Below are 21557 nucleotides of genomic sequence, written 5' to 3'. Positions count from 1 at the left end.
TACTTCCATAGTTCCACCCTCTTCACCTAGATCTTGGTGATAAGAGCTTTACGTATATTTACCGTTTTTTAAAATATAGTACAGGTTGAATTCATTGCTGTTCACAGATTTACAGCTGCTTTAATCTTAAAATGCTAAAAACGAAGACAAAACAAAAGCCTTCATGATTCTTGAAGAGTCAGCGAGGGGCTAGATAAATAGAGACGATGTAAAAAAAAAAGAGCCTAGAGATTTTAGTCTTCATCAGAAGCTCATAAAGGAGGTCCCTGCCAAGGTGGCCAACACAGACAAGGCCGTCCCAAAACACTCTGCTCTGATGGGACCAAACCAGAAACTCCAACACTTGAAGCAGAACAAACTTGAAGAGGGTGACAAGGGTGGGAAGGCTTCTGAAAACCGTGACACCAGAACAATGGAAGGAACTAGTAATGTTTAGGCCAGAGGTGGCGGTGACTCATGATAGCTCTCTCTCTCCAACTATTTGAAGGAGAGTCGTATGCAAATAAAAGTACATTTATTCTGTGCTCTCCAGCAGCCCAAGAGCTAAGATCAGTGTGCAGGAATTACAAATAGGTAGTTTTTGGCCCAACGTAAAACATAAGAGGGTGCTTAAATCTTTACAGCAAATCTTTACAGCTGTCCCACGAAAGAATAGGCTGTTCTAAGAAAATCAGTGATCCCCCTGTCCCAGTAAGCATACGCACTGGAGACTGCTCAGTGACCATCTGCAAAGAACCGTACATATAAACAGCACTGAACAATTATTAAATGAATTAATAATATTGTATGATGAAGTCCCGCATAAGAGATGAGCCTCGGGTCTTTTCACCTCTTAAAACGCTATGATTGATTCTTTCCTCTTTAAAGAAGCGTTATGTGTTTAGGCCACAGGCCCGATTTACTCATTCAACAGTATCAACAGAGTATCTGTCAGATGCTGGGCACCTGTGCTAGGCAGTGACCAAACAGCAGAGACCAAAACTGGGTGCCTAGCCCACGGGTTTACAATCTAGTGGAGGAGTGAGATAGTAAGCCAATAAGTGTATATGTCTATATACAACCTATATAATTGCTACAAAGGGAAAAAGGGGAAAGAAAAGAGATCACGACGAGAGAGGACTTTACAAAGCGTACCAGGGAAGGCCGATCCAAGCTGAGCTTTCAGTGGGGACTTGAAGCCAAGTGAAGAGGGCAGAGGGCACAGCCAGGGCAAAGACCCTGAGCAGGGAACATGCTTGGTCCTTTTGGGGGAACAGCTAGGATGAGAGGTGGTGGTAACGGAATTTGTGGAAGGGAAGGAAAGGAAGTGGTGGAGTGAGAAAGGGGTGGGGAGAAGGCGCTGTCTGTCACACGCACTCGTGTACACCCATGGGACATGCTGCACCTAACTGGTGGCAGGGTGATGGGTTTCACAAGCAGTGGAAATCAGAATTGTTTGGACCACAGCAAAGGGGGTAAGGCCCAAGACCTGACCATAAGCCTGGGATTTCTCTTGCCTGTCCTTAGAGGAAAAAAGGAGCTTTACTCAGGACTGTGCTCACCCAATGTTTCCCAGTAGAAACGGCCCTCGGCTACACCCCTGGGGAATAGCCTATGGCAGAAGGTTTTGCTTATGAGCGTTTGGGTGCATGAGAAGTAGTCAGAAAATGTGGTTTGGTTCCAGCCTTTACCACTTAGGAACTGTGTGGCTTTGGGCAAGACTTCACTGAGACTTAATTTCCTCATCTGTAAAATGGAGAGAAGAATCCCTACCGATCCCACAAGTCTCTGTGGGACTGGATGAGGTAAACCGTGCTGTCCTGGAGGGTACAGGGAGGAATTCTACGAGCAAGTTTCGTACCCAAAACTTGGCACCCCAGAGAGCAGAGAGGAGGTGTTATGCAGCTGATTCCCCCATACCGCCTTGCACTTAGCTCACAATAAATGTTTGCTGAACTGAAAAGCATTAAAAATAACCTGGGAAAACATGCTGCCATTTTTCTTTCTTCCTATTAAACTGGAGCACTTTGCCAGAATGCTCCGGAACAGTCTCTCTTCTCTGTAATCCTTCATTTAGGGGAAGAACCAACTGAGTCACATCAGGGCAGGGTGTTCAGAGGATAAAGTCCCAGGAATGGGGACAGGAACTGGGCCCGACCCCTCTGCAGAAGGCTCCTGGCTCTCTGCATCACCCCAGTCTTTCTCCAGCAGCCTGAACTGATCCAAGTCCAGGCCACCAACGAAAGAAGGGTCCGCAGACCATCCTAGGACAGGGTCAGCAGCTCCTGGAAAAGCCCATGAAAACCAGAGATACACAATATATACACCATGCCATCCACATGAAGCCTTGATCTAATCCAATCACCTCACTACAGATGGGGAGACTGAAGCCCAGATACATAGACTAGCTAGTCCAAAGCCACTTCATTCTCAACATATACAGTTAATTCTCCTTCTCGTCCTCTCCAGTAACTATTCCACCCATTAAAAATCCTTCCAGAGTTTGTTTATACATACACAAACAAATTCAGAATCTTATTTTTCGGGCTTCCCTGGTGGCGCAGTGGTTAAGAATCCGCCTGCCAATGCAGGGGACACAGGTTCGAGCCCTGGTCTGGGAAGATGCCACAGAGCAACTAAGCCCATGTGCCACAACTACTGAGCCTGCGTGCCACAACTACTGAAGGCCACACGCCTTAGAGCCCCTGCTCTGCAACAAGAGAAGCCACCGCAATGAGAAGCCTGCGCATTGCAAGGAAGAGTAGCCCTCGCTCACTGCAACTAGAGAAAGCCCGCGCACAGCAGCGAAGACCCAACACACAGCCAAAAAAAAGAAGAATCTTATTTTTCTCTCTTTTATACCAAATTAACATATTATACATTGATCTTTGCCTTGCCTTTTTTCATGAAGTTTGTGTAATATACAGTATGCAAAAAACTGTCCTTGTTTCTTATTTGCATTGTGTTCCATTGTGTGGATGTGCCATCATTTTTCTTAACCAGTCCCTTATTTGATGAGTATCTGAGTTACTTCCAATCTTTTGCTATAATGTTGCAATACAGATAAGCTGGCACATATGTCATTTTGCATTCACCCAGCTTATTAACCAAAGAGCTGGAATCAGACACCACTTCTGACCTGCAGGGCAGCAGTCGTAGAGACTGGGAGTTCTAGAATCTAATGGGCTCACCACTGTACCTGTGTGAACAAGTTACCTCGCCTCCATCCGTTCAATAATACTACTTAGAACCTACCAAATGCTAGGCACTGCACCAGGCTCCAACGATAAAGGTATCCTTGCCTTCTGCCCCCAGAGTGTTCAGTCTGGGATAGACAAGCAGAAGGGACTGCTACAGCACACGGGCAAGTTCAGTGTGCCTTGAAGGCCACCTGACCTCTGTGGGCTTGTTTCCCTGTCTGGTAACAGGGTGGCCAGACCTGCACTGTAGGGGGCGTTCTAAAGGATCAAAACGTAATGCTTGCTAAGTACCTAACACGAAGCAAGGCTCGGAGCAGGTACTCAACAAGGGATAAGCCTAACTCCTGTCCCAGAAGGGGTCTTACTGATGGCAAGGGCAGCAAGGTGTTCTAGGCAAAACACATGACGCTCACTGCCATGCCCGTTCACAACACTTTCCTTACAGAAGGCTGGAATGCACTATTAGTTTCTGAGGCAGCACCCAAGCCCCTAATTATGTCTTAGCCCACTTTTATTGGAGAATGATTTGGCCTTCTCCCACCTTCCAAACCCTCTTTCGTACTGTGAGGTATCCTGGGTATATTTCTCATTTGTGTGCACAAGTCCTCATGTCTGAAGTACATCTGAGCTGTCAGTGGAAACCCAGACACATATTTATTAAAGACCCTGGCACAGAAAGGCAAGGATAAAGTTGATTTTGTTGGGATTTCCCTGACAGTGCAAAATAATCATTTAAAGGAAAAAAAAAAAAAACCTGAAGGAGAAAAATCACTGAACCTCACATTTGTTTTGTTTACTTTTAAATGTGTTCTATTTCACAATAATACACTTAAAAAAATCTGAAATTCTGGCATCATCTGTTTTGCTTTCCTGGGGGAACAAATGCAGCAGAGAAAAGAAAGAAATGGAAGTCAGGAGTGTAGAGTCTTTCCATATTAACAGCAGCCCCAAAAGTGGCTGAGAGGAGGCAAGAGGTCAAAGTTAAGATGCAAGGTTCCACGCATTGCTCTGAAGCCAACGACCTGGCTTTGCACCCAGCACAGCTCCTCAGTACTTTGTGACCTTGAGCTAGTTCACTAGCTTTCTGAGCCTCACTTCCCTCATCTGCTAAAGTGGGAATAATCCCATTCATTTGTAGTGTTTCCGTATAGATTAAATAAGAACAAATGAGTACCCATGTGCCAGACACCACAACAGTTAAAAACAAACAAAACACATACAAAAGATACTACTTTCTCTCAATACTTAGCAAAGAGATGAAAATCTAGTGCCTTTCCTTTAAAAGCTCAGAGCAGAACAGGAGGCATCAAATTACCCAGCCCCCATCATACTGGGAAGCCAGGCTCCTAGCAGGCTGATTAATGAAGTCTTACTTCACCAGAAGCTCCTTTCATATTCATGCAAGACGCCTGCTTCTAGATGAAAACTATCAGCCAATTAAGGCTCATCCCGGTCCTTGGGAGAGGGTGGGTCATGGCTGGATTTGTGATCTGACTTAACTGTGGGTTTCTCTCCCTAAAATAAGCTCCGGGGCCTCTGAGTTCTGCCTTACTATCCTTCATCAGAGGCTCTGGCAGGGTCCCCCTTGCCCACTCAAAGGCGCTTGGCCCCCCAAACCAGGTGGGGAGGGCCTGAAAGATCCAGATGGAATCCAAAGAGTACCAACAGGGGTCCTTCAAGAAACTCTGCTATTTCAGAAGGATGGATAGAAATCCCACCGTGAAAAGAAGCAAGAGCCTGCCGTTACCCAAACCGGGCCGCATCTCTGCCGAGACCGGAGCGTAACCAGCTCCCGGCAGCCAGGCCGTGCCTGGGGGGCTGACTGGCAGTTACAGATGTGTTCCTGCTCCCCAACCCCCAACACACCAGCCACAAATGAGAAGATAAATCTACTATTGTTAACGAACGCAATTTGGAAGCATCAATCTTTTAAAGTGCGAGCCTCAAGGGGGTGATAAAAGACATCATGGGACGAAAAGGCAGAGGGTCAGCTGGTCTGGGGAGAGGCATAAGCTTGAGAGCAGAGAGTACTGGCCAGTTATAGTTTGTCACTCTTTTGTATCATGTCATTGGCTCATGAATTCTCATCTTAACCTCGCTGGGCCTCAGCTTGCTCCTCAGCAAGACGATTCGTAGGTGCTTCCGAATCAGACATTCTAAGTTGCTGGCTCAGGGCGGGCCACAAGACCAGTGTAGGCTACCTGAGCCTCTGCTCAAATGCCACCGTGTCAGAGAAGCCTTCCTGGGTCACCTATCCCCTTTAACACAGCTTTATCTGTCTTCGTGGGACCTATCACACCAGCAGTCATGCCTTTGCTTAACTTATTGATGGGCTCCCTCGACGGAATGGAAGCCCCACATGGGCAGCCCAGATAACGTCCTTGTCCTGTTCACTGCTGTATCCGGAATGTTCAGGAAAGGACCTGGCACAGGGCGGGCATTCAATCAATATGTGGAAACGAATGACCCTCCACAGTATTTTCTATCTTCAGAAATCACCCTCACAACTCTGGCTACCATCAGGCACTAGCTGGCCAGCGCTGCTCATCATCAGGGACATCTATGGACATAATAAGCCTCCTGGGGCTGGCAAGCCATGTGCCCAATACGAGTCTGGTTTCCAGCACAGTGGGCACCTCAAACAGGGATTCAGACCTCGCTGGAGTCTAAGGCCACAGGTCAAGTTCAGAGGTGCCTTTTCACTCTCACATCTGACCTTCCTGGGTGTCTACTCCTGACAATGACCACACTGGCCACGGGATCTGAGGGAAGATTCCTGAGTGTCTACAGAGGCCAACTGTCTGCCCTGAACCAAGTCCCCCTCGCTTTTAAGAAGCCAGCATTCCATTTCTCCTCCCAGATTGGCTGCTCTACCTCACCCCACACAGCAGCCCCCGGAGGGCCCTACCCTAGAAGCCTCCCCAGACTCCCAGATCACACACACCTCAACGTACAGACACACCAGCTCTCTTAACCGAGACTCACAAAGGCATGTCGGCAACGGAGTTGCAAACTGGATGGGGGCTCACAGGAGAACCACTCATCATGGCAGCAGGCCAACCTCTGCAGAGGCTTCTTCAGGCCTCCCAGACAGCTGGGGAGCTTTACTCAAGTCCACGCCTGCCCACTCTCCCTGGGCTGCACCGGGGTATACCTGAATCTCCATGGGGAAAGGGAGACGTGCAGCAGTGCAAGGAACGCCCCGAGTGACTGCAATGGCCTGTTCCTGGCCCTCCATATGGAACAGGCCCCTGTGCCAGAACAGACAGATCCTTCCCACTGGCAGCCAGGCGGGAGGCTGGAGGCCACATGACATCATCACAGCGCCTTCCTGATGCACCCAGCTACAGGGGAGCTGTGCTGGGCTCTGCAAACCGTCAGCGCTGCCCTCCAGCAGGGGGGAATAAAGGGACACTGACTAATCCAAGGAGAGAGGGGCCACCACGCACACCCTAAGGAGGTGATCCCAGAATTAGTGCAGAGGAGAACACTGCTGCATGACCTAGAAATCCTGGGGACTTTACATCTTAACATCACCTGGGATGGACATAATTTGCTCCCCTTCCTCCAGTGAGTCAAGGAAGACTTCCTGGAGGAGACCTCTCAGGAGCTGTTTGGATGAAAGATAAAGGCCTGAGCGGGGCAGACCCAGAATTCTGTAGCCAGGAGGGGAGTTGAGAGGAAGGAGGGGCTGTTGGCACAGAGCATGCCTGGTAGAGAGCCTCTAACCCCCACCCCACGATGGGAAGGGAGGCCCTGGGGCAGGGGATGTCTGCAGCTTGGCTGACATAGCTCCAGCCCCACCTCAACAAGAAACTGGGGGCTCTGTCCCTTGCTTGGGACCCGTCCTGCCCTCACCCACCTGCTTGAGCAGCTCCAAGTGAGGCCTCCTTCTGAGGCAGGCAAAGACAGCTCTCCCAAGAAGTATTCCCACCACACACAAGCTCAGACACTGAGCAAGGGCCTTCTTTATCCGGGCTGGCTCCCCCTCATTCCAGCAGCTCAATCAAGCCCAGGCTGGTTAGAATCTACTAATCTTCAGGGGCTGTCCACAACACATGCCTGGCATGAACCTTATTTCTTTCAGTCCTGACAACAGCCCCTGGGAAGCAGGTGTTAGTGTTAGTCACCATTTTACAGATGAGGCAACTGAGGCTTAAAAACGTAACCTACTAGATATCCTCCACCCACAGGGCTCAGCAGTCCCTGGCACAGCCCAGTACATCTGACTGCTTGGCCCTTTGGTCCCCTCCTTTTCACAAAATGCCCACTGGCCTCAGTCCCCTGGAGATCAAGGATGGGCCAAGTCCAGCCTTGCTCAATAAATCCCACTTAGCACTCAGCAGCCTCATGAGATACAAGTAAATGAAAACTCACAAGTGTGATGAGCAGGAATCTGGGCACGTGTGAAATGTGTGTGGCCACGGCGGGTGGGGCTGGCGGGGCGACAGTGAGCAGGCCAAGGACCGGGTCGCAGCACCTCAGCAGCTTAAATCCTGCATCCTTTCCAATCTCCTGTTTTCCTTGCTCCATTTTCCTCTCTCTTACATCCGCTTAGCTTACTTCTTCCTACCCGCTGTGAAGTTCTGCACCCCGCCTCAATGTGGCGGCTTCCAACTTTGCTTTAGAGAACCCCTTTAGAGCATTCTAAAAATACACAGACTGGGCACCACCCTGGGAGACTGACTCGGGAGTTGGGTAGAGCCTGGGAATTTCTCAAAATGCTCCCCTGGTGGTTCTGATACACAGCTGGGCTTGAAATCTGCCTTACCAACCACACACCTTTCCTCCTGCCTATGTGCTGTTTATATATATATATATATATATATGCCTCCCCAGCTCCACCACAGAAACGGGCAGTAAGTACCAGCTTTCTGTAACCCGCTCCCCCATGTTCATATCCCTTGCCCCCAGCCCAGGACATAAGTAACTAGATTCAATGAACTCTACCTGCTACACGGATACTTACAGAGCGTTCCTAAAGCCCCGTGCATCATCCTGGAGGCTGTGCACACAACCCATGTCAGTGAAAGTGAGCTCCCCTCACCCTCCCCTCCACAGCCACACCATTTGGGCCTGTTGGGGAGGCCAACGGCTCAGGGGAAAGCTGGTTACATTACGTGGGACGGGTCTCTCCTCATGATGCATGCCCCTGAAGAAATCTACAATTAATCCCTTTAAATTTACTATAAGGGCTGTGCTTCCCCGCAGCCCCCACTCACTCAGGAATCTCTCTCATTCACTCACGCCTTCTGCAAGAGGCGGCAGAATCCACCGATCCAGACCTTCTGGGCACTTCTGACTGCAGAGTCCTGGCACAACCTTGCTGATGGTGCCCCACAAAAACACACGGGAACACCGGCAGGCTTCTCTCCTCCAGGTTTCCCTCTGGCCCACACAGATCCTGCCTTTGACTTATTTCCAGCCTGAGGGATAAGCAGGAGAAAGCCTCCTCCCCCCCACTTCAATGACCAGCTGAAGTCTATGGCTGATGGAATCCTCTCATCTCAGGTGCTTCTGGGCTATTCCAAGCATCTTCAGGAGCAGCCCAGGAGTTGGCTTTACTGGACCCCAAGGGACAACCTGAGGGAACTTAGGAGGGTCTGTGCACACAGCCTGACCAGGCAGCACCCAACTGACATGGGGCAACAGACGCTTGATTTGCTGGGGAGCTCAAGCAGACCACTGGATCTTCCCTGCTTATCAAAGAAGGGCTAAGAATGCTCTCCACTCCTACCCATTAACACCAGGGCGAGGAAGATCTTAATAAGGAAACGGCACTTAATAAGACACAGGCATTTCTTGTATGCCGTGAACTTTCGTAACCAAATTAAAAATAAAATAAGCAACTGACTGGCTCAATATTAAAGAAACAAACAACCCAATCCAAAAATGGGCAGAAGACCTAAATAGACATACACATGGCCAAGAAGCACATGAAAAGATGCTCAACATCACTAATTATTAGAGAATTGCAAATCAAAACTACAATGAGGTATCACCTAATACCAGTTAGAATGGGCATCATCAGAAAATCTACAAACAACAAATGCTGGAGAGAGTGTGGAGAAAAGGGAACACTCTTCCACTGTTGGTGGGAATGTAAACTGACACGGCCACTATGGAGAACAGTATGGAGGTTCCTTAAAAAACTAAAATCAGAATTACCATATGACCCAGCAACCTCACTATTGGGCATATACCCAGAGAAAACCATAATTCAAAAAGACACATGCACCCCAATGTTCACTGCAGCACTATTTACAAGAGCCAGGTCACGGAAGCAACCTAAATGCCCAACGACAGACAAATGGATAAAGAAGATGTGGTATGTATATATATATACATACATACATATATATATATGTACACACACACACACACACACACACACACACACACACACACAATGGAATATTACTCAGCCATAAAAAGGAACGAAACTGGGTCATTTGTAGAGATGTGGATGGATCTAGAGACTGTCATACAGAGCAAAGTCAGAAAGAGAAAAACAAATATCGTATATTAACGCATATATGTGGAACCTAGAGAAATGGTACCGACAAACCAGTTTGCAGGGCAGAAACAGAGACACAGATGTAGAGAACAAACGTATGGATTCCAAGCGGGGGAAGTGGCGGTGGTGGTGGTGGTGGTGGGAGACTGGGATTGACATATATACACTAATATGTATAAAATAGATAACTAATAAGGACCTGCTGTATAAAAAATAAGTAAAATAAAATTCAAAAATTCAAAAAAAAAAAAGCAACTGACTGGACGAGTGGTCTCCTAAGTGGATCATCCCCAGACAATCCACGGGGCTGCAGGAAGTAAACCCTCGGACTTTTAATATTTTTTAACTTAACCTCTTAAATTTTAATTTTTTGGTGGTTTTACAATGTACATATTTATAGGCAATGTATGTGAATAATTCCTAACTAAAGGGAGACACACCGGGGCCAGGGCTCAGGTTCAAATTTTTTACCGACACGGGATATAAAACCCAGAAAAACGTGAAGACCACTAGGCTGAGAAGGTGTGAATCAGCCACCCAGAGGCAGGAGCTCACACTGACCCTGGGAAAGCTGAGGACACCAAACCATAGTGGTGTTTCGGATGCTTTGTTTCAGTGGCTTCGTGCTTGGCTCACCAGACCGTGGGTGATGAAAATGACAAGAACGTACAAGGACCATGGCTCCTTCACTCAACCAATACTTCTACAATGCCTGGCACGTGCCAAGTGCACTGCTGAGCCCAAACAGGTCCCATCAATCATGCAGCCTACCGGCTTCATGGGGACAGAGATGCCATTTCAAACACACGCAGGAATGTCTAATTACAAACTGAAGCTCTTTGAAGGAAATTTCTATAAGAGTTTTAGAACAAAAGAAGACCTAGAGCTGAGGAGGGATATCGGATGAAGGAGATCATAAAGATGATTAGATGCTAGGGAAGTAATGGTGGCAGTTCCAGAGTGGAGTAGATTTGAGAGTGTAAACGGTAGTGAGGCCAGCACAGTGGGAAAGGGGGGGTGAGGGAAAAGATGAGAGTAAGAGGCAGACCACGCAGGACTCTTGTTGGTCTTATTAAGGCTTTTGGGCTTTATCCTAAGGACAATGGTGTATTTTAAGTACAGGGTGACACGATTACACTTGCATTTTTGTAAGGTCATTCTAACAAGTCTGAAGCATGGCTTCAAGGGGGCTTTGTGCAGGGGAAATCGGCTGGATGATATTTGCAACTGACAGGATTTGTGATGGAAAGATCACAGGTGTGCATGTGGGGAGGATGGAGGAGGTTGCAGAGGCCATGGGTTCCCACTGGACATGCTGAATGTGGGGTGCTCTGGGGACACTCGGGGGGAGACACTAGGTGCGTCCTGAGCTCAGTCAAGAGGTCAGGCCGGAGATGTTAACAGTAAACGTCAGACCCCAGGCACCACAAAGTACCTGCAGCTGTCAGTGAGGAAGAACAAGATTTTGTGGGGAGGGAATACAGAACAAGAGAGAGCTCAGGGCCTGGGCTTGACTAAGTCCGATACTTCACGGCTGCAGAGAGGAGGGCCAAAGAACCGCGGAAACTGAGGAGTGGCCACAGCCGCAGGGGAAATACTGGAGAAAGGGGGAGGTAATGGGGAACGTATCTCATGAAGGTCAAGGGTGGGGATACAGTACTGCTGCTGAGGAGTCATGTAGAAGACAGTGAGGGCTGCTGGGATCTGGGGAGCTGTTTAGGAAGCTGCGGAGGCTGAGGTGTGAGAGAAGTGAGGGAAGGGAGAAGGTGGTTAGACAATTCAGGAAGTTTGAATGTAAAAGGGGAGAGATGGCCAGTTGCTACAGTGAGATAGGAGATCAAGGGACATTTCCTGTCTGCTTTAAGATGGGAGAAACACCCCAAGCTTGAGAAGGATCCAAAGGAGAGTAGCTAGGTGCCCAGGAGGAAAAAGGTAACTGAAAGGCAGGCACAGGTAAGACCCAAAGGACAGCTGAGCTGGGTACAGGTTTGGTCTAGGAATTTCTTAGGAAACCAGGAAGTTTCCATTTTCTCTGTGAGGGGAAGGTCATTGGCTGGGAGGGAGGGGGTGGAGGGTTGGTGGGCAGTTTGAGGAGTAGTGTCTGAATTACTCGCTTTAGGTAGTGACCAGGTGTTGCCCAGGAAAAGGGAGAGTCATGTTATTATCCTCAGCAGAAACTACCTATTTAGAATCCAGTGCTGGGGCTGTTCCATGATGTTTAGATGCTAGAGCTACACTCATTAGATGGAGAAACAACACATTTACTGTTGAATTGCTTGTGGGGAAAAACAACTGGCAAGTTTGAATCTCTAGATTCTAACCTCTTTCCCCACTGAAACAAATGTTACTTTTTGATATAATGTGTCTGTTGATAATGTAAACTTTTTTTTTAAGTGAATGCCAACTGCGGTGTCTAGGAACAGACCATAATAACAATGACATCTAATGTTTATCGAGCCTGTACTTTGTGCCAGACTGTGTGGTAGGCACTATTACATTGTCATTTTACAAAGACAAAGGGGGGGGGGCAGTGAGGGTAGAGAGAAGGGGGTGGAGGAACATGCTTGGCGGAGGGCTGCTGGCACAACCAGGAGACTTGGAAGGCATCCATCTAGGCAGGAATTTAGGATAATGATTCCATAATTCCATAATGCTGTGAGAAGGTCTGGGTTGGGAAAGGGCTAGGAGAGCAGCTTGAGAACATAGGACCCAAGATGAGATGGCTTCAAAGCAGGAGGAATCACTACTGACCCTCGGCGGAGAGATTTCACAAAGCTGCAAATGGCATTCCCGCATTCCTCCAAATCAAACCACAAAACATTTGAGTGTGAAGGAACGAGCATTAATATTCATCTTTTAATGTCTTTCCAACATTAACAAGTAATGAAATCAATTTATGGGTCAAAGCCAGCATTTTCTTTTTAATGAATATAAAAGTGTTTTATTCCCAGTAAGGGAGCGTACTGTCAGTTTTTCAGATAACCTGTGTATGTATCAATAAATACATACTGGGTAGTGTTTTAAAACATATTTCTTAGTATAGGAACAAAAAGTTTGAAAGTCACTGATCTCACTCAACACTCCCATTTTAGAGTGGAGAAAACAGAGGCCCAAAGAGGCCAAACGACTGTCCAAGTTAGTTAATAGCAAGGCTGGGAAGAGTACCCAAGTCTCTAATAGCTCTCTGGTAATTTCCTCACCAAACCAGAATCTCCAAACGCAAATCCCTCTGGGAAAGATAACCCAGACTTTAATCCACATTAGAGTAAGTGATCGTGGGGTTAAGTAAACTCATCTTTTAGATCTGCCACCTGGAGCAAGTTTTGGTAAAAGGCGGCAACAGATGTGTGCACCAGGGCATCTGTGAAGCTGAAACAAAATAAATTTGAGTGAAAACACAGGGGTTTCAGGGTGTGGCCCAGGAGGCACTCGATGGGGCCCAGTGCGAGTGAACAAAGACATCTTATCTTGTTTTATAGGCTTCGTGTTAACAAATGTCATCAGGACAACTGGTTCTACTATGCAGGGAGGCTGCTTCCACGTCTGGGAAGGGGGCCCAGGCCAACGGCTTTGTTAGCTTTGTTCATCTAGCTTCAACCCATTTTATTAAATGAGAAGTTCGGAATAACAGATGCCTTCACAAGTCTCCATCCCTGCCAGACTCCATCTCTTTAATGAAAACATCATTGTTGGGTATTTATCATTTGTCATATAATTATATTACAATGTAATATAAGATTCAGACTCAGGTCACCATTTCTCTACTTTGCTTGTGGGAGGAAGGAAGTGGTGATGGGGGACTGGGAGAGGGTACTTCCTAGGAGACTAGAGCACTAGCTAGAGGTGGTGGACAGGTCAAAATGTGTGTGTTGCCTGGGAGGGCATGGTAGCGAACATCTGTAAGGGAGTACCCCCTCTGGACACCAGAGTAATGAGCCTCCTCTTCACCAAGTCCTAATTCAGGCTCAACAACTCAGCCAAGCTCATTCGACCAGGGCTCATGACCACTCAGCAACAAGCTCTCTGCTCCTTTCCTAAGTGATACACCAGAGTAGAGGGCAGGCACCGTGGTTAACGAGACATCTGATGAGCATCCATACACAATCTCCATAAAAGATCCCCAACAGCCCTGAGGTTTTTTATTTCAATGTGGTAAAATTAATATAAAATGAAGCGCTAGACGACCAGCCCCCAAAGCTCAATCAAGGTGCCTGTATTACCTTGAGAGGCTGGTGGTGCAGCAGCGGCCCAGAGAGGGAACTAGGTCTGCAGTTTGCTGTCCTTAAAGTACAGGCCACAGTTATGGGGACTGGGATTCACCCTCCTGGATTTATCGCCTCCTCCCGTGGCCTGGCCAATTTTCTATCCATTCCTTCTGCTTATTAGCTCAGGCACAAGAGGCTAGAGAGGTAGAAAGAAGGGCTCTGGAACTCAAAGCCACTTTGCCGCTAGTACGTTCCCCAGGCAACATGCACGGTGGAAGAGCAGCAGGCCCAAACGAGAGATTCTAGGATTATCTGTGCTTTCCAGTGATCTGTGCTCTGAAGTTCTGATGTCAGCCACCAGGTACACAGCTGCTGCACCTTCCAGACCTCAAAGCTCAAACCGTTGCAGTTCAAACCTCCTTTTCTCTAGCTCTGAGAAGACATCTAAAACTTAAGGGTAACCATTTAACTACAAGGTATGCAAAAACCTTTTGAAATAGCCTGAATATGCAAGATGAAGAATTTCAGTTGGTTACACAGAATAACTTCTGGATAGAAGGGATGCTCAATTTTACACCAGCAACAAGTACGATTTCTCTTCTTATGGATGTTCATGGATTGAGGCTGATTTCCACCAGACATCAACTAGATAAAAGGCACAGGGCTTCCCTGGTGGCGCAGTGGTTGAGAGTCCGCCTGCTGATGCAGGGGACACGGGTTCGTGCCCCGGTCCGGGAAGATCCCACATGCCGCGGAGCGGCTGGGCCCATGAGCCATGGCTGCTGAGCCTGCGCGTCCGGAGCCTGTGCTCCGCAACGGGAGAGGCCACAACAGTGAGAGGCCCGTGTACCACAAAAACAAAAACAAAAACAAACAAAAAAAGGCACATGTCAAAGGACTTGGAAAGACCCCTAAGGTACCACCCAGAAGAAAGTCTTCTTACAAACTTAATAAAAAATTTAATAATTAAAAAAATTTAAAAACTGAGATCCCAAGGTCTTTCTCCACAATCTATTAAACTAGGGATTACCGAACTTTTTCTGTAAGGGGCAAGATAGTAAACTTTACCTAAAGGCAAAACTGAAAATACTACATAGGCACTTTTATAATGAAAGAAAACAAATTTCCACAATTCTTTTATTGATAAAATTCAAAACATATAATGAGCACAATTTTTTTCCTAATAAAGGTCCAAGGAGACAAGTATAATTCCTTGCAGGGTGGAAAGGGAGACAACATTTCCCTTAACTGGGATTCAGTGTTCCACATCATCAAACTGATTGCAGTGTTTACATGTACAAATCATTCTTAGCTCGTGATACAAAAACAGGCAGTTCACCCAAAATTTGGCAATGCCTGTGCTAAACCAATGTCCAGGGGTGGAGCCAGGAATCTGCATTCTACATGCGCCGGGATGATTCTGGTGATGGGCCACGTTTGGGACCCAACAGACTATACAATTTTCAAAGTCCTTACTGTCTAACTAAGGACCTCCGGTTTTACAGTGGGAGGAAAACCCAACTCTGCTGCTTACCAGCTGTTTGACCTACTCTCCCAGCCTGGATGATTCACCCTCACAACAGAGGATGTCACCCTGCTTGGCCTATCCTTAAGGAGTTGTTGGGGGATTAAGTGAGATGATCCATGAAGTGTTATTAGTAAACTAGGTCCTGGAAACCAAAGACATGCCAATTCTGTTCAGCTTTTTGTCTGATAATAAAAGTGGGAAATGCATTACACGCACGATCCCACACACACCACTGCCTGAGTGGCTCCTGCTTATCTTCTCATTCCTCAAAATGTGTCCCCCAACACCTAAAAGGCCAGATTCTAACCAGATGTGATGTGCTCACCCAAACTAGGGAAGTGTATGTATGGCCTCCCCCTTAAAACCGACAAGCCAGAGAGCCTCTGATCCTGACCACCCACCTCAGTATCTTCAACCAGGAGGCTGTCCAGTCTTCTAACTCTCTCATAAGGTGGCAATATTTCAAAGCCAAGGAAGAAAAAGCTCTTCCCCACAGTCTCTTACAAGTAAGGGTACTTCAGGGGAGGGAGTATAGAGGTTGAGTATGCAGATTGGCTGTGATAACATCTTTATGCCTCGATTTCCTGTGTTAATATAAGGATTATAATAGTACCTGCCTCCTAGGGCTGCTGTGGGGACTAAATTAACTGATATGTGTAATCCACTTAAAACTGTACCAGGCGTAGCATGGGTGCTATACAAGCATCAGCCATTATTATTGTTGTTCTCTAAACCCTAGAAATGCCCAAAGTTGTGCTGCATCACACCCCCCTCTCTCTCTGAGAATAACACTATCGCATACTGAGCACCTGAGGGCCAGATCCAGCCAGTTTTGTCACTGACTCATTAAATAGGATTATTCCCATTTTACAGGTGAGGAAACCAAGGATCAAAGAGGTAGGTTAAGTTAACCGGCCTGAGATCACAGGGGCAGGGCAGGTTAACTTATCTTACCTCTGTGACACGAGGAATTTACACTTAGGCCTGTGTGGTTCTACCACCCAGCTCCCCCGTGAAGCCCTCAGGCTCGAAACTACCATGAGCAGCAGCAATCCAGTACCAAAACATAACTGACCATGTCCACATGGAACTCACGCTCAATTTTCTGCCTCTGGATCCCTGGTAGGCTTGCATAAACTGGAGTTAATATCAGCCTACTTGAACCCAATTAGGCAGTAAGTCAGTCTGGAAAACATGATGTGATGTATTCCAAAGGTCAAAGTTAAACCTGGCTTCCTGGGCAGTCTTGGCCGGGCACTGCCATGAAAGCTGGTCTCCATGCAGACGTCTACCAGAGTTTAACCTGTGAGGTGCTTAACCAGCATGGATATCAGCTTTTAAAAAGTCTCAGACAGATGCCGGCGACGCGATGCCTTGCCTGGTTCACAGTCAACAGCCAGAGAAAGGCAGTTAGAAAAAAAAAAGACATCATTTACTTTTTAAAAAGCAACGCCTTATTCCCTAATCTTTTCGGTTTAGGGTTACATTTACTACTGTGGCTGCCTTCCCCTGGGCAAAAATAAAAGGGGGAGGGGCAGAGAGAGAGCAAGGGGGCCTCCCCTAGCAGCCAGCAGGGCGCTGCAACACCCACCTGAAACACCGAGCGCGACCTACCTTCCCGGAGAGCCCAGCCCCGGAGGGCGTTTCCCCAACGCATCAACTCTTCCCTCCCGGCTAAGCGGCTGCTGTCCTCGGCTTCAGTCAGGGCCGCTAGAGTCGCGTGCGCCCCCCCACCAAAAGAAACCTCATGTTTAATTTCTCCCCCCACCCTCCTATCAGTTCCGCAGAAAGAGCAAACACCAGGGCGATCCGTTCGTCTTTAGGGCCACATTGAACTACGTCTAAAACGCCTGCAGGAGGAAGGACGAAATACTGGCGAGAAGAGGGGCGGGGGAGGCAGGGAGCGCGCTGGGGGGTGGGGGGAGCACTCGCCGGGAGGATCGTCGCCCTCCCGGAGCAACGGCCGCCGCAACGCTCCAGCAGAGCCTCAGGCCGTTGGCAAGGGGCGGGGACCCCCATTGGGGCCCAGAGCACAACTGGGGGTCCCCGGAGCCCGCTCCCCCTGCTGCCTCCACGTCCGGGGCCGTCGGGGCGATGGCGCAAGTCTGCGCCCCCCCCCCCCACCCAGGGACAACAGCCACGGTGACAAAATGGCAGCCCGGCGCCCGGCAGTCGTGCCACAGGCGAGCAGGGCCCCGGCGGCCGCCCCTGCCCCCCAGTAACGCCTCGGCGCCTTTCGGGCTCGGCCTCCGGCAGGCCTGGCCGTTACAAAAACAATAATAATAAATAAAACACCTCGAGCTCCAAACCAGCTCGGGAAGCCAAAAGGCCCGCCCTAGGGCCAGTCCGGCGCGCCCGCGCCCCGACCTGCGCGCGCGAGGCCCGGCCGCCGGGTCGCCCGGCCGCCGGCCCGCGCCCTGCGCCGCATGGAGCCCGGCGCCCGCATTAGGAGCCCCGCGCTCGGCGCCGGCCGCGCCATGGGGGAGGGGAGGGGAGGGGCGGGCCGCGCGAGACCCGGGAAACATGGCTGCTTGTCCTATTTCGGCGTCGCGGCGTGGCCACCAGCCCCCGGATCAGAGTTGGGAGAGGCTCCGAAGGTGGGTGTGTGGGGGCCCTGGGGGGAGCACGGCAGGGAGGGGTGCAGGGGGCGCTCTCTGGGAGCTATTTGTCTTAAGAACGTTTAAAAAACCGAGTTTCTCCTCCCTCACCCCTTTTGTCCCTCATTAGCTAGCTTTCTCCCCCTCCTCCGCAAACGGACAGAAAGTGCCCCCTCCACCCCCACCCGCGCCCCACCCCGCCTCAAGGTAGGGGGCAGGCGTGTGGGCCGGGAGACTCGAAGGCGAGGGGGCGTAAGCGTGAGAAATCGCTCCCAGTTCGGCGCGGCGCGCTCCCCTCCCCCAGCACACACTCGGGAAGTTTAAAGAGCCGGTTCGACCCGCTTTCGATCTCGCTCCCACTTGGCCAGCAGCAGCGATAGGGTTGGCCGGGCGAACCGCGCCTCCTCACCCTCCCTCCGCGACCCCGGCCCCCTACTTGGCGCCCTTCCCCCTCCGCGCGGGGGGCTTCCGGAAAGTACGCGGGAAGCCCGCGGCTCCGGCCCCCTCCCCCATCACCACACCCAGCCCCCCAATCCTCTGGCTCGGGGTCCAAGCTGGGATGAAACCGGCCAGAGAAAGGCAAACCGCCGGCAAATTGTTCGCGGAAACTCCAGTGTCCTCCGGCGGGCAACCCCTCCCCTCCCTCCGCCACCCCCTCCCCGCCCTGCGCGCCATAAGGCATTGCACGTCTACAGTCCACAGCTGCGTTATGATGGGGGGGGCACAAAAAGGATCTTGTTTTCAAAAGTCTCACTCAGGTTTGGGGGAGGAAGTAGAGAAAAGAGGAAGCAAGGCCTGCCTGTGCCAGGAATTCGGGTTTTAACGGGCTGGAGGGGCGACAGGTCAGCGCACAGTGCTACCCCAAACTCCCAACTCTGTGGAACCCTGGCCACGGGGCTGGGGAGAGGGGTCCTCCCGCCCGCGCTCCGCTGGTCCCCGGAGGGGCCACGAGAGGAGTCAGCCAGCGTCTTCGCCCCAGACCCGGAGTCTCCTCCGCTGAGCCTCCAACTCACATAAAACAGTGTTTGAAAGCGAGAGGGAGACAAAAACGGGCGTTCGAGTAACCCACCCTCACCTTTCCCCCCTCGGGGGTAGGCTTTTGCCCGAGCCTCCCAGTTCCCATCGGTTTAAGTTTCCTCCGGCCGTACTCCCGCTACTGCCCAATCAATAACGGCGACGGGAAGGCAAACTCCCATCCCGGAGCTGCGTGTCTGCTAAGCCCGCATAAATCTGGACCCAGCCAATACCCACCACAGGCACCAGCTCTGGGCAGCTCGCGTCCTGACAAAGTTTCCCGGGCCCATTTATTAACTGGGCGCCGAATGGCTGCCAAGGAGCCCACCCTAGAGAAAGACGGGCCGGGGGTCGGGGCCGGGGGGGGCGGCCAGGGCTCAAAGCCTAGCATCTTAGGGAGGCCGGAAGGAGCAAGGGCGAGGGGGGACCGGGACATAGCCTTTGGGTAACTTGCAGTAGCGATCGCGCGAGGTGGGGAGGCGCGGGGATTATCTGTGCCTTTGCACGTTCGAAAATCCCTCCCCCCGTCTTCCAATTTATCCTCCCTTCGGAAGGAAAGGAAGAAACATCAGCATCTGGCCCGAAGGTGGGGTGGAAAGAGTGAGGGAGAAAGAGGAGGAGAGGAAGGGAGGCAGAGAAAGGGAGGGAGGGAGAGAAAGGGCGCGTTCACGAACACTACAAAGTTACAAATATGGCTCCCCCGTCTCTCGCCTCATCACTGCAAAGAAATGAAGACGCACTTTAAACTCGAGCCATTCCCAACTCCACTGCAGCCCCCTCCCCACGCGCTCTCCCCAGGGGCCTCGGCCCACATTTATCAGAAACTAAACCGGACTCGCGAAGCCCAAAACTTATTGTGTGTGTGCGAGCGAGCGAGCGAGCGAGAGAGAAAGGGAGGGGGAAGGCGCGGGAGGGGGGCGGAAGGGGGGATTCATTTATAAAATATAAAACCCCCTTTTTTTGTTGTTAAATCCAGGAGGCAGCCCCTCTCCTCCTCCTCTCTTGTTAATCTTTCCCTCAGACGGAGTCACGGGAGCAGCGAGCTCAGAGGGTTATTTTGCCTCATTCTCTCCGACCCAAACGCGTGCGCCCGCCGGCCCCCGATGGGTGCACACTCTCGCACCCACACTCGCACACGCGGGAGCACACGCACAGGTAGTCACACACCAAGGGCAGCGGCGGCGGCAGCCAGAACATGCTCGGATGGCACTGCAACCCCCCAACCTTGCAATTCATTTGCAGTCCGACCCCCAAACCCACATCTCCTGGGCGCCCCCCTCAAAAAAAAGTGCCTCCCCCCAACGCGCACACACACACACACACACACACACACAAAGTAGGAGAATGGACCGACAGAGATATTTTTGGCAAATGCTCACATCAGAGGGCGTCCTGTTCCGCAGCTCTAAATGAATCCGTTTGTCCATGTCCATCTCTCGCGCTCTCTCTCTGCAGAGGCTCCCGCGCCGGCGGAATTCAATCAATAAACCCCGAACCCACGGCCGCGCGTTTTAGGACTTTGAAGGCTCAACCAGCTCCGCTCGGTTCTCGAGCCCCCAGCACCCGCGGCGCACACTAACCTGATCACCGTGGAGGCGGGATTGGCAGCCCGGAAGAGTGGCAGCAGCCTTAGCCAATCGCCGCCGAGGGTCTCCGGGCAACAGCGAATGGTGGCGGAGGCGGGGGGGAAGGGACCAATGGGCGGGCTGCGCAGCCGGCCAGGGAGGCTCAGCCATTTGGTTGTGGTGCCGGAGACGGACCCCTTTAGATTTCGGGGCGGCTGAGGAGCGCGGCGGCAGCTCGGCGGCTGAGCAAGGGGGGTGGGCGGAATGTAGGGGGAAGGGAAGGTGACTGTGCCTGGAGGGCCGAGCCGCCCGGCCTCGCCAGCCCGCCGCCGCCTCAGCGTTTGGCCGGGGGCGGGGCCGCAGGTGCGTTATACGAAAGGGAGGGGCGCGGCCGGAGGGGCAGGGGGTCGGGGTCCGCGCCGGGCCAAGGGCTTCGTGGGGTTGCCCCGGGCCTGACCGCGCCGCACGACCGGGTTGTGGAAAGAGGCAGACGGCGAGAGGTCTGGGGGCCGCGGACTGCCCGGCGGGCGGGCAGATGAAAGGCCTGGAAAGAGGGGAGGGGTCAAGGGTGCGGTGGGGGGAGGGGCTGGTCATTTTCTGGGTCCAGCGGGCAGAGCTAGTGGAGCGTGGCTGGTGCCCCCCATCTCCTCTGCGGGTTCCCACCCCCGGGCTGCGGCTGACAGCCCGCGCGCCCCTTCGCCTCCCGCCTCGTCGTAGTCCAGACGTGGCCATCGCAGCCCCTTGAATACATAAGTAAATAAAAAGCAAGATGCGTCCACTTCTGGATGACTTGCCTTGCGGTCTCGACCCTCTCCATGGAGAGGCATTTCAGTTTGCATGTCAGCTTGGAAGGAGTGATCACCAAGAGGCACCCGAGGTTTTGTTTAATCAATAAATGAGTGAAGACCATGGACTAAGAATTGATGCTGAATACTTTGAATATTTTAAAAAA

The 21557-nt window shown here is 50.8% G+C and overlaps 1 protein-coding gene across 2 annotated transcripts in view; it reads right to left on the bottom strand.

The window, feature by feature from the left end:
• ANP32A (acidic nuclear phosphoprotein 32 family member A) overlaps nt 1-20622 on the bottom strand; it is a 39511-nt gene extending 18889 nt beyond the window's left edge. Inside the window, exon 1 of one of the 2 annotated variants that reach the window (XR_004348415.1) lies at nt 20420-20621. Coding sequence is in view for 1 of the 2 variants with exons in the window: in XM_032622354.1 (XP_032478245.1) it covers nt 20420-20473 (54 nt within the window). In the remaining variant the exon portion in view is untranslated. Of the gene's footprint in view, nt 1-20419 lie in introns of both variants that reach the window. The other variant, XM_032622354.1, reaches the window with a different exon arrangement.
• Between the last annotated feature and the right edge of the window lie 935 nt (nt 20623-21557).

Source organism: Phocoena sinus, chromosome 2, assembly GCF_008692025.1.
Source record: "Phocoena sinus isolate mPhoSin1 chromosome 2, mPhoSin1.pri, whole genome shotgun sequence".
Lineage (NCBI taxonomy): Eukaryota > Metazoa > Chordata > Mammalia > Artiodactyla > Phocoenidae > Phocoena > Phocoena sinus.
Note: the sequence above shows the minus strand (reverse complement) of the source record. Positions and strands in the feature narration are given on the sequence as shown.